The sequence below is a fragment of the Amblyomma maculatum genome, unplaced genomic scaffold (assembly GCF_055883805.1).
Source record: "Amblyomma maculatum isolate TAMU_Amacu unplaced genomic scaffold, ASM5588380v1 scaffold_19, whole genome shotgun sequence".
Classification (NCBI taxonomy): Eukaryota; Metazoa; Arthropoda; class Arachnida; order Ixodida; family Ixodidae; genus Amblyomma; species Amblyomma maculatum.
Window position 1 is genome coordinate 8,329,714 of NW_028146744.1, and position 13,492 is coordinate 8,343,205.

Genomic DNA, 13,492 nt, shown 5'->3' on the forward strand with positions numbered 1-13,492 from the left:
CGAAGCGTGGTGGAAAGCACCGTAAAGTTCCCTCCTGGCATTGACGGAAGTCCGCTGATAACGTGTGGCAGGGATTACGGCGCCATGTTCGAACTGCTGCGTCAGACAGCGTGAGCTAATTGAGGGGTCTCTTAGTACAAACTAGTGAGGCGGAGGAAGCTGGGTTAAAATCTTGTTGCGGGTGTATTCTATTCAATCGAATAAGTGGCATTTATTCAGAGTAGTGGGTGAGTTCACAGTGTCACAACAGCAGAGTGATTTCAGTCGTCAAACATAAATAAACAAAAGCATGGCGAGTGGGCCAGGTTGTAACTGCCATCACTACACTGGTCTTTCCTTGTGAAAAAGAAAGAAAACATCGTATGCTGTTGTGCACTGGATTTAATATCTAAAACATCACATGAGGCTATGATATACGTTCACAGCGAAAGATTGAGGAATAATAAAAACACAAATCACGTATTTTCCGGTACAAACTGTGGTATTTCCTGATTTCGCAAGCATGTAATATTTGAGAGGTGGGCGGAGTTTCGTTTCGTTACCAGACAACCTGTGTCCCTAAGCATTGATCCCACCCTTTTGAACAGAGATTGCAGGACACTAAGCTCCGCCTTTACCGATGTACGATGCGGCAGCTTTAACTGCTACCGTCTGTCGGCTACCGTTTGTAATCATCGATATCTTCCATTCACTTCGCTACACGTTAGCACGGTAATATACGAATTATGCCTCGGTCATCCAACAAATATTCATGAGCATACAATGGTAAGATACCCCGTTATGGGGGAACCACCCGACATAGACATAAATTCTCGCCTTAACCAAGTCGTAGAGACGTGCCTGTGTGGGTGCAGCATGTGGAAACCGGGTCCAAAGGTGCTGGAATGCTGTATTGCAATCTACTCCTGCTATCACACGAATGCAGCCCGAGTTGTCAACTCCAGCCATCTCGGCCAAGTCATCTGGTGACGTAACGAAGCCAGCCAGTGCACGGCGCAGCCAACTGCCACCTGCCGAAGGCATGCCTGTGAATGTTTGCTTAGAACGCCCGATCTTCTGGAGAGCCTTGAGCGATATCGCGTTAATGTGCACACTGCTCGTAGTCGATTTGAAACTGCGACTGGAGATAGCTGTCTGCAATGCGAATTTGCAGGGCTCCGGAGGATATATTCTTACGCTACATCGGAGGAGCCGTCGCCGCAGTCATGGATTCCGTAGTTATTCTTTCTGTTGTTGAATGAGATAACATTGTGGAGAGGCTGAGTAGCAAGGCGAATAACTGCATTCTGTGGTCAACATGAAAGTGAGACGCAAGAGTAATCCCTAAGGGTGATGTTGCTATAGAACAGCCCAGTTTCTCCTTTCGGGCTTCCTTTTAGGTCTGCTGTAACCTGGCACCACCAGGGCAGTGTTCAAGCTCTGTAGCGACGGCAATGTAATCAGGGTCAAAACAGAGCTCTAACGGAGATCTTGGGAAAATTTCAGCCTAGCATGGGGAATTAGTGGCTAAAACGTGCACGAGCCTGCTGGAACTTCGCTGCTTGCTGCCAGTCGCGGCTGTAGGGAAGATTCGTGCAGGGGTTCATACTTGCCAGAGAAAGCTTACTCTTGTGTGTCCCGCATGAAAAAAAAAAAGAATTTTAACGGATGTCACACTCGACAAGCAGCTGTATGCCATGCACAGAATGACCGGAGTGTCTATTGTGAAACGGGGGTAATCACACTTGTCTATGCTTCTTTTCTACCAGCATAAAAATGAAAATAAGTTGCGTGTCTTCAGCACACACTCTCTTGGTACGCGATAATGCACTCAAAAAGAGCTGAATTGATGAGGAATAAAAAATCACAAGGAAGGTAGAAGCACACAAAGTACCTCGCTAGAAACTGTCCTTTCGTGGAGGCTGTTATCGAACTCCCAACTTGAGCACGGAACTGAGACGCTTTGTGTTGACGACTGGTTGTACGACCAGGGCTCACTCTCAAGGTCTAGCAGGGTGATGCGATGCGCCAGTTCGTCCCAGCCATGCATGTGACACCTGCTGGGAATCTTAGCACCCGCTTCGCTGGTCTCCAGCGGCAGCGCAAAATTCCTCCATTGCGGAGTGGTCCAGTTCTTGAGGTGCGCAGGCTTTTCACACCAGTGGTCCTGCGGTTCAAAGGTTTCAGTTGAACGGCATAGATACTGACATCCAGTGGTCGCCTTAACTAATGATGGAGCTCACCACAGATTAGCGAATGAATGCGAGCCTGGCACCCTGACCAAATCTTCGTTTCTTGCAGCAGTTCTCGCGCAAAGCAGACCCTGAACGTATAAGCTCACAAAGTGCATCCAGTGGGTGGCAATTTAAGTATGCACTCGCTTATGAGGCACATTTAAATAGATTAACATTTTCAACCACTCGTAGTCAATTAACACCGGCTATATCGATGATTAAAAATGACGGCCCTCCTCTCCTGCCTCTGCTTATACTTTCTATCCCCGCAGAAAAAAATAAAAGAAACTCGTTAGGATGCCACCACACGTTGAAACAAAGTTTGTTCACCTGTCGAAGGACGCAATACTTCGGGACTACCGTCAGAAAGATATGGCAGCGGAAAATCAAAATCACGTATGCGCACGACTGCGAGGCCTGCTGCAGGAGTAGACGGCATTCAGCGCTACAGAAATGTATCCGTGACGCCACGGGTGCAACTAAAGGAAGAATCTGTCTGCCTTTTCTCTGAGCTTAAAACAATCGGTAGTAAACTGCACTCCGTTTCAAGGGGTGAGACCACTCAGTGAAACCACATTTACTGGTAATCTCAAGAACCATTTCATTACAAGCCTTGTGAACCGTTTCGGTAGAAGTCTCGTCTTTTTTCTTTAAATCCTTCTGCCACATATCCAACGCCTATCTGACACACTGCACTTATAAGTGCAAAGCTAGTTTTATTAGAGCAATGAAGCGCGAATCGCGTATGAAGCACAATGAAGTATTTATTTATCGATAGTGCGATCTAGTACAAATCATAGCAGGGTGGGAAAACAAAACAAATACAAGCATATAAACACACTCAAATTCATAACATTCTTAACATTTGCAAGCAGATTTCAAAGATCAGTACAGACTTTGGGGTAACAACCTCGCTGTTAAGTTTGTTATATTACGTAAGTGCCCTCGGAAAAAAAGAAAGAATACCATTTTTAAAGCAGTCATTTTGCGCGTTCAAGGGGGTCATTAGTGTATGCCTTTGTCTTGTCTTATAAGATCAAGAGTAAGCCAAATGATGAAAAAGTAAGTGACCTTGAACGAGCTGAAAGAGAAACTTTTAATCGGCAGGCACGACTGTGTTCACCCACTAGGGGTAATTCAAAGTTTCACGAGCTCACTGACAGATGCACGGCAGTATGAGTTAAACACATCTCTAACTACCTTATTCTGTTTATTTATTTATTGTTATTCTCAGGGTAGGAACATTACAGAGGGGAGTGGGTGAAGTACAAGAATACAAAATATGCATAGCATAAAGAAGCATACAAGAAATATATAAGTAATAAAAGAGATCAACATAGTTAAGAATTGCGTAATATTGCACAAGTATTATTTCGGACTCAAAAAATGTATTACAAGCTATCATTAAACAATATGTAAGCACTATTTTCGCGGAAATGTTTAAATACAGGGTAGTGTGAGGCGAACACAGAAACATTAATGCAAAACTTATACAGTACCAACGAAACTTTGTATGGTTGACATTGCGCACGGCAGACTGGAATAATGAAAAATTTGCGATGTTTGCAATGGGAGTGGGAAGGCGATTCCACCCTTTCGATGTGCGGGGTATGAATGAGTCAAAGAAACTTCTACTATTGCATGCAGTTATGCCCACTTTGTGAATGTGGTCTATGCGGGATGACATATAAGAAGGCGGAATAAGCAATTTATTTCGTAAGTCAACATGATAAAATATCTTATGAAAGGGCATATACGTGTGAGCTTTCGACGAGTTGCGAGAGTTAACAGGTTGAGATTAGATTTCATCGTGGATACGCTGGCAGTGCGGTGATAGAGAAGATTAAGCGAGCTGCGTTGTTCTGAGTCATTTCTAGCTGGTTGATGAGATCAAGATGCATATTCGAGTTGCGAACGAACAATGGTTTTGTAGAAGAGAAGCTTAGTGTTAGCAGGGGCTGAGTGAAAGTTCTGTTTTAAGTAGCCTAACAAGCGGTTAGCTTTGTTGACAATAAATTCGACGTGAGGTTTTCAGCTAAGGTTAGATGTGATGTGAACGCTTAGGTATACTTATATGACGTTACTGATTCGAGAGCACGTTGTTAAGATGATATGCAGGTAAGTTGCCAGTCAACCTTGATAATCGTAAGAATTTACATTTGTTAACGTTTAGTGTCCTTTCCCATGCATTCCACCAGGAAGAGATATTGTTAATATCAGTTGGTATTGCGCGTACGTCATCATCAGTTATTATTTCGCGGAAAAGGGCCGAATCGTCGGCAAACAGATGAATTGATGAGGTAACGAAATTAGGCAGGTCATTAATGAATATTGTCACGTAGTGGTGACAAGGCCGTTGATACCAAAATAAGACACAGGCTTTGTGGTACTGAAATTAACTCTTTATTGGAATGACTTGCGCCTGCAAAAGAACTAAGCAACTCGTCACAAACTGCTACCAGCACAAGCTGGAACATGGTAGAAAGACACACGAGTGGCCGGAATCTTCGAGACAGATGTCGGTGCGTCTTGCGCTACAACGGAACTGATAAAGGTGCGACTCGCGACATCGAGCATTAACAAAGAATACAGAACTGATACGCGATCCAGAATCAGAGTGATAAGGCCGTATGCCGGCGGCTGTTAAAAAACAACAAATACAGTTTTGAAGGTTTCGCGGCAATATTAAAAAGTGTAAGGGCCCAAGCACAGTACAGTGGTGAGCAGCCTTGCATAGAGCGCGCAGACAGTGCTCCGCGGAGCAAGTCAGCGCCATCTAACGTTAGGCTCTGGGTTTGAGTTTTGCGTCCCATGCGCATGCGCGGCCAAAATAAAGCAGTGCCTGGTCGTGGGTTCCCGGCCTCATTTTCATTCAGTGATTGAGCTGCATGCCGCCAGGTACGCGCTTAATGATATATAACAGCGGCCTGCAAACCGACGCGTTTCGTGCGAATCACGAAGCGGCTAGGCAAGTGCAATGTCATATCGGGTGATCGCTCGGTTCAAAAGCAATTGCAAGTGATAGCGGATTATCGCGCGCTTCAAACACCCTAGCAAATAGTGCGAGAATTGGGCCAGTTGGCTGTTTGTTGTCTGTTTTCGTCCTGTCCGTATAAGGTTATGATCACGCACCATGTGTTGCAGGCGTCTCGTTTGATGGCGTGTTATTGCGCCGGGTTATAAGCTTTAAGGGACACAGCATTTGGCATCTCTACAGATATAGGCGCTGAATACCTCCACGATAAAGTACAGGGGCGATGAGTGGTGCGTATGCAGGAACGCACATTAATCCGCTATCAGTCGCGCTTGCTTGCCTGGCCGTCTTGTTGCAGTCGAGAAACGTGGCGTCATCGCCACGCTCTGGTGACCGTCACAACCTCACAAATTAGGGTGCCTCGATACGGAGAGCGGGCGCGAATCGAGGCACCCTATCACAAATGCAGGCAATGCGACCCTAGCGGCAAGAAAGGTACTCGCAAGGCAGAGGAAGTGATCAGCAGGCATCCTCATTTGCCGCGCATGCGCACAGCCTAACGTTAGATGTCGCTCTGCAGAGCCCCGTCGGTGCGCTCTAGACAAGGCTGCTCATGAACACCAGAAAGGATGGGGTGTAAGCTTGAGGTAGTGCCATTAGCTTCTACGAACTGCTGACGTTCTGTTAGAAAGTATTCAAGCCGTTTCAGTACATTAGTATCAAGTCCTATTGTGCGCACTTTTAGTGTATGTGTGCGTCATCTGTCAGCCTAACTTCAGCAAGCACTTCAAAATGTCATGACATTCCGGCGAGTTCTTGAAACAGTAATGCGAGGCCAGCAACATAGGAAAAAGCTCTAGCGTTAACACGCTGCCCTATAGTTCAGTTTCCAATGGCGATATGACCAGAGCAAGGACATCTTTGCGGCCGCCTCTAACTCCCAATTCTGACCGTCGCTTTGGTCAGTCACTCCGGGGCCGCAAAGGGCAGGAGATTGATTTTTTTGTTTTTGGGGTCTAACGTCCCAAAGTGGCTCAGACTATGAGAGATGCCTTAGTGGAGCACTCTGGAAATTTCGATCACCTGGGGTTCCTTGACGAGCGCTGACATCGCACAACACATGGGCGCCGGGCTTTTCGCCACCATCGAAAAGCGGCCGCCGAAGCCGGGATTCGATCCCGTATATTGCGAACAGTAGTGGAGCGCCGTAACCACTGCGCCACACCGGCGGGTGGGGATTAATTCGTGCATTCACGTAGGTTGTTGTGGCTCGATACTACAGGAAAGTTTAATGTTGTTCAGGAGTGTAGCTCCGCACTCTGATTCCGAGGGCACGGGTTCGATCAAGACAGCGGCAACCGTGGTTAAATGGAGGCGAAATGCAAGCGATTTGTGCATTGTGAGATGTTAGTGTATGCTAACAGACATTAAGCTGATTGGTCTGTAATTTTTAAGGTTTTTGAAGTCCCCTTTCTTATGAATGAGGATAATGTTTGCATTCTTCCATGGTTCCGGTACCGTCGATGATACAGGGTGGCCAGCTTTTCTAGCACTATATCTCCTCCTCCTGCCCATCCTTCAACAAATCTATAGTTACCTGATACTTTTCAGCTGCTTTCCTCGTTTTCATAACTTCCAATGCTTTCATGACTTCGTCCTTCGTCAGTCTGACTGCATTTCCCTACCGCCAGTCTCAATGTTGTGCTGACTTCTTTGGCTACTGCAGAGATCAGTATAGAATTTCTCGGCTACTTTGATTATTTTTTCATATTCATAATGATATTGCCCGCCTTGTCCATACATACATCTGATCTTTGCATATGCCCAATTTCTTCTTCACCGCTTTAAGGCTTCCCCCATTCTTTACAGCATGCTCAATTTTCGCCATGGTATACTTCCTTACATCGGCCACTTCGCGCTTATTGATTAGCTTTGATATCTCTGCCAATTGTATCTGGTCTGTTGCATTGAAAGCTTCCATACTTTGGCGTTTCTCAACCAAATATTTCCTCTCCTCAGAGAGCTTAGCGGTATCCTCTCTAACTATCTTACCACCTACTTCTACAGCCCACGCAGTAATGATATCTGTGAAATTATTAATTGCTTCTAGGATAATGTCGTCATCCTCGGTTCGAGCCAAATATCTTTTCTGTAGCAAGATATTGAAATATTCTGCCCTCCACCTCACCGCTAATTCGTTGATTGACTTCTTTCTTTCTAATCTGTTTCGTTCCATCATCAGATTTAGACTAATTCGAGAATCTTACCGTCCTGTGACCACTGCATCGGACTTCCCGATTGTCTCTACACCCTGCATAATGGCGGAGTTAGAACACAGTATGAATTTAATTTCATTTTTAGTCTCCCTGTTAGGTCGTTTTCATGTCCACTTCCGGTTCTTCTGCTTGCTGAAGAAGGTGTTCATGATTCTTAATATTGCGCTTGATAAACTCAACTAGTAGCTCTCCCCCCTCCCCCTGAGCAAATGCCATAGTCACCCACTGTCTGGCATCCTGCTTACGTTTTCTCTACCTTGGTATTACAATCGTTCATTGGTACAGTATACTGAGTCTTTCCTTTCAGCATTACAAATTCTATATCTACATTTTCGCAGAAGCTTTGAACTGCCTGGTCATCATGACCACATGTAGGTGCGTAGGCCTGCACAAACTTCAGTTAATACTGCTAATTAAGCTTAATTACGATGCCTACCACCCTCTCATTAATGCTATAGGGTTAATCTATATTACCAGCTATACGCTTATTGACAAGGAAACCTACTCCTAGTTGTCGCCTCTCCGGTAAGCCTCGATAACACGGTACATGCCCGTCCTTCAGTACAGTATATGCCTCATTCGGCCTCCTAACCTCTTTAAGCCCTATGATATCCCATTTCATATCCTCTAGTTCCTCTAACAGCACTGCTAAACTAGCTTCACTAGCTAGAGTTCTAGCTTTAAACGTTGCCAGGATAAGTTTCGAATGGCGACCTGTTCAGCGCTACCTCACAGGCGACCACCGCCGGGGTCAGTTGCTCCGCAGTCTCGGTGACTGAGGAATGGAGTTTCATAATACTAATCATAGGAGGTTGCTGTCAATTACTGAACAAGGGTGGCCAACTCCTGTTCTGGTGAGGAAGTGCGTTGCGGAGGTGCTCACCGGCATCAGGTCGCCCCCCTGTTTATGCAATTCCATCGACACGAGGATACTTTTTTAATTCAGTGGAGAATTGTGCTTTGAACCACGGTTCTCTTGCATGTGAGGCGGATGTTCTAGCTCTACGATACCGCTGCGCCTCCTTAAGAGCCTTAATGGCGCCGCCTTAATAGGCATGAAATAAATGTCCCTAAATGTTTCCTGAAATATTATCAGGGCATATTTTCACATACCAACAAGTTGACCATGTGATTGCAAGCTAAGCTTGGTTGGCTTATATTGTTTACCGTCCCAAAGAGACCCAGGCAAGAAAAAATTTGAACAATAAATTCATGCCGATTAACACATTTTGCATGTTGAATAACAATTATATCGGTGTAGAAATAGCTGATGTGCACATTAAATCACGTGAAATCGCAAGCCGAAAGTGAAAGCTCAAACCTATTGAGTCGTGGGATGCGGGATATTGCTCCGTTCCTCTTGCATGTATGCTGCAATTGTTTCACCACGGCACACAGCAGAGACTGTCGAATCCTGGCATCAGCTGGAAAATTTACTGTAGAAATATTTATCATCGCGATACATCTTTTACCGAAACTGTGTAAACAGAATAAACGCAAGAAATCTGTAATGGAATAAAATTACGAACATGGTCAATGATTTATCGTGACTCGCGTGCGTACCCGCGTAAAATACACGTATCAAGCTAGATGGCGAAGATCCCTACCATTAATTTCGAAGCATTGCTCCATTTTCCCACGTTAGCCTTTGGTTTTAAAAGCTGCATTGACGGTCTACTACGCGTTTCACTCCATAAAAATATTTGATACCTGGCGGCAACAACACAGGGGATACCCCACAGTGCGCGTTAATTGCACTGAAAATAAATGCGCTGGTGGAATGCATGTTTTCAGAAACGGAGAGGACGGAATTATCGGCGTGCCACTTCTTTAGTATCACGCTCTTAGAACCACCTCGGCGTTTCCTTTTCTACTGCCCTTTTTTTAAGCACATTCCCCGCGGGTGTTTTTGGTGCAGATGACGATCCTCGACACACAAGTTTCTGGTTCTCCAGATTTTGTGCGGTACCTTTTTTCTTCTACCGTCTTAACAATAACGGTCCCGTGCAACGCGCAACGCGAAAACGCTCGTCTAACAAATTAGGCTACTCTCATGTTCAGATTTCACCCAGCCAACACATCACCTAAAAGAGATTGCGCACTGGTGAAGGCCGTAAAAACACCCCAACATGTAAAACAACAAGAAACCACGCAAAAGTAACCTCTAGGCAAACCAAGCAAAGAACGTCAGGCGTGGGTTCGGTCTGATCTAACTGCGCAATAACCGGCGAGCCCTTGTTGCACCATTACCGAGCACATATAGGCCTTCTCTTCACAACCGCGCCAGCCAGAGTGCTCAGCTAAAACTGTTTGAAATGCAGAGTTTGCAAACAGAAAAAATATCTCACCTCACCTTTGCTGGAAGCTACCGGGGTGTCACGAACTGGCCGACCCATGACGTGCGCACCGGCGCCTGTTCACGAGCTGCCGGCGCGGTCAGCGCGGTCAGAAACCAGCCGGCGCGGTCAGCATGAACTATTCGAAATGCAACGTTTTAAACCAAAATAACGTTCCTCGGCAGTGCAGCGGTGGCGTAGCGGTAGAACATCCGCCTCGCATGCAAGAGGACCGGGGTTCAAATCCCGGTGCCGCGCAATTCTCCACCGGAAAAAAAAAAAAAAAAAAAAAAAAACGCGTGTCGATGGAACTGCATACACAGGTTTGGGGTGCGACCTGATGCCGGTGAACACCTCCGGCAACGCACTCCCTCACCAGAACAGGAGTTAGCCATCCTGGTGCAGTAATTGGCCACAACCTCCTATGATAAGCTCCATAAAACCCCGGCCCTCAGTCACCAGCGGCTGCGGAACAACTCACCACGGCGGCGGTCAGACCTGTGACGCAGCAGGGGGTGCTAAGAAAGCCTGGCTCCGCTGGACAGGCCATTGGAAACTGACCCTGGCAACGTTTATTGCTAGAACCCTAGCTAGTGAAGCTAGTTTAGCAGTGCTGTTAGAGAAACTAGAGGGCATGAAATGGGATGTCATAGGGCTTAGTGAGGTTAGGAGGCCGAATGAGGCATATACTGTACTGAAGGATGGGCATATAGTGTGTTATCGAGGTTTACCGGAGAGGCGACAACTAGGAGTAGGTTTCCTTGTCAATAAGTATATAGCGGGCAATATAGATGAATTCTATAGTATTAATGAGAGGGTTGCAGGCATCGTAATTAGGCTTAATACGCGGTATAAACTGAAGGTTGTACAGGCCTATGCACCTACATGTAGTTATGATGACCAGGCAGTTGAAAGCTTCTATGAAGATGTAGAATCGCCAATGCGAAAAGTAAAAACGCAGTCATCATCATCATCATCATCAGCCTGATTATACCCACTGCAGGGCGAAGGCCTCTCCCATATCTCTCCACTTAACCCGGTTCTGTGCTAGCTGCATCCACTTGACCCCTGCGAACTTCTTAATCTCATCCGCCCACCTAACTTTCTGTCGCCCCCTGCTACGCTTTCCTTCCCTTGGAATCCAGTTTGTTACCCTCAGCGACCATCGGTTATCCTCTCTTCGCACTACATGTCCTGCCCATGTCCATTTCTTCTTCTTAATTTCCACTAGAATGTCGTTAACTTGAGTTATTTCTCTGACCCACTGTAAACGCTTTCTATCTCTTAATGTTACCCCTACCATTTTTCGTTCCATAGCCCTCTGGGTTGTCCTCAACTTAAGTAGAACTCTCTTGGTTAGCCTCCACGTTTCAGCCCCATAGGTGAGTGCAAGCAAGATGCAACTGTTGTATACTTTCCTCTTGAGCGATACCGGTAAGCTGCTAGTCATAATCTGCGAGTGCTTGCCAAATGCGCTCCATCCCAATCTTATTCTTCTTGTTATTTCCTTTTCATGGTCCGGATCTGCGGTTACTACCTGTCCTAAGTAGATATATTCGCCTACTACTTCCAGTATTTCGCTACCTAATGTAAACTCCTGTTCCTTCCCAAGGCTGTTGAACATTTCCTTAGTCTTCTGCATATTGATTTTCAAGCCTACCTTTCTACTTTTCCTGTCTAGGTCATCAATCATTATTTGCAGTTCATCTCCCGAGTTGCTTAGCAAGGCAATGTCATCAGCAAATCGCAGATTACTGAGGTATTCTCCATCTAGCCTTATCCCTAACTGCTCCCATTCCAAGTCTCTGAATACTTCCTCTAAACAAGCTGTGAATAGTACTGGGGAGATTGTGTCTCCTTGCCTAACACCTTTCTTTATGGGAATCTTGTTACTTTCTTTATGCAGAACTGTGGTTGCTGTGCAGCCACTATATATATCTTCCAGCACTTTCACGTACGGCTCGTCTACCCCCTGATTTCGCAATGCGTGCATCACCGCCGAGGTTTCAACTGAGTCAAATGCTTTTTCGTAATCAATGAATGCTATGTATAAGGGCTGGTTATATTCCGCGCATTTTTCTATCACCTGATTGATGGTATGGATATGATCGATAGTAGAGTACCGTTTCCGAAACCCTGCTTGATCCTTTGCTTGATTGCAGTCTAAGGTTGTCCTGATTCTATTAGTGGTTACCTTAGTAAATACCTTATACGTAACAGACAGTAAGCTGATTGGTCTGTAATTTTTAAGGTCCTTAGAGTCCCCTTTCTTGTGAATGAGGATAATGTTTGCATTCTTCCATGCTTCCGGTACCGTCGATGACACCAGGCACTGCGTATACAGGGTGGCCAGTTTTTCTAGCACGATATCCCCCCCGTCCTTCAGCAAATCTGTAGTTATCTGATCCTCTCCAGCTGATTTCCCCCTTTTCATAGTTTCTAGTGCTTTCTTGACCTCGTCCTTCGTCACTGGTGGAACGTCTGACTGTTTTTCCCTACCGCCAATCTCATTACGGTCCTGACTACTTTGGCTACTGTAGAGATCTGTATAGAACTCCTCGGCTACTTTGACTATCTTGTCCATATTAGTGGCAGTATACTGTACTAATTGGCGACTTCAATGCCAAGGTAGGGAAAAAACAGGCAGGAGACAAGGCATTGGTTCTAGGAATAGCAGGGGGGAGTTACTAGTTGAGTTTGCAGAGCGCAATAACTTACGAATCATGAATACCTTCTTCAGCAAACGGAAGAACCGCAAATGGACTTGGAAAAGTCCTAACGGAGAGACTAAAAATGAAATCGACCTCATAATGTGTTCAACCCCCGCCATTGTGCAGGATGTAGAGGTGATCGGGAAAGTGCGATGCAGTGACCACAGGATGGTGAGGTCCCGAATTAGCCTAAATCTGAAGAAGGAACGCAATAGATTAGTAAGAAAGAAACCCATCAACGAATTAGCGGTGAGGGGGAGGGCAGAAGAGCTCAGGATCTCGCTACAGAATAGGTATTCAGCTCTAACTGAGGATGGCGACATTACTCTAGAGGCAAGGAACAATAATTTCAGAAATATCATTACTGAGTGCGCGGTAGAAGTAGGCGGTAGGATAGTTAGAGAGGATACCGGTAAGCTGTCTAAGGAGACGAAAGATTTGATTATGAAACGCCAGAGTATGAAAGCTTCCAATCCAACAGACCAGATCGAATTGGCCGAGATATCAAAGCTAATCAATAAGCGCAAGGTGGCCGATATAAGGAAGTATAACATGGACAAAATTGAGCATGCCGTAAAAAACGGGGGCGCCTTAAAGCGGTAAAGAAGAAATTGGGCATAGGCAAAAACCAGATGTATGCGATAAGGGACAAGGCGGGCAACGTCATCACGAATATGGACAAGATAGCCAAAGTAGCCGAGAAGTTCTATACAGATCTCTACAGCAGCCAAAGTAGTCAGGACCGTAATGAGATTGGCGGTAGGGAAAAACAGTCAGGCGTTCCACCAGTGACGAAGGACGAGGTCAAGAAAGCGCTAGAAACTATGAAAAGGGGGAAATCAGCTGGAGAGTATCAGATAACTACAGATTTGCTGAAGGACGGGGAGGATATCGTGCTAGAAAAACTGGCCACCCTGTATACGCAGTGCCTGGTGTCATCAACGGTACCGGAACCATGGAAGAACGCAAACATTATCCTCAT

The 13,492-nt window shown here is 45.7% G+C and overlaps 1 protein-coding gene across 1 annotated transcript in view; it reads right to left on the reverse strand.

Moving 5' to 3' along the window:
* LOC146171639 (solute carrier family 22 member 4-like) overlaps nucleotides 1-13,492 on the reverse strand; it is a 156,191-nt gene that overhangs the window by 50,208 nt on the left and 92,491 nt on the right. Inside the window, exon 3 of the mRNA XM_084586465.1 lies at nucleotides 1,874-2,146. Within this exon, the coding sequence (XP_084442591.1) occupies nucleotides 1,874-2,146 (273 nt within the window). The remainder of the gene's footprint in view (nucleotides 1-1,873; nucleotides 2,147-13,492) is intronic.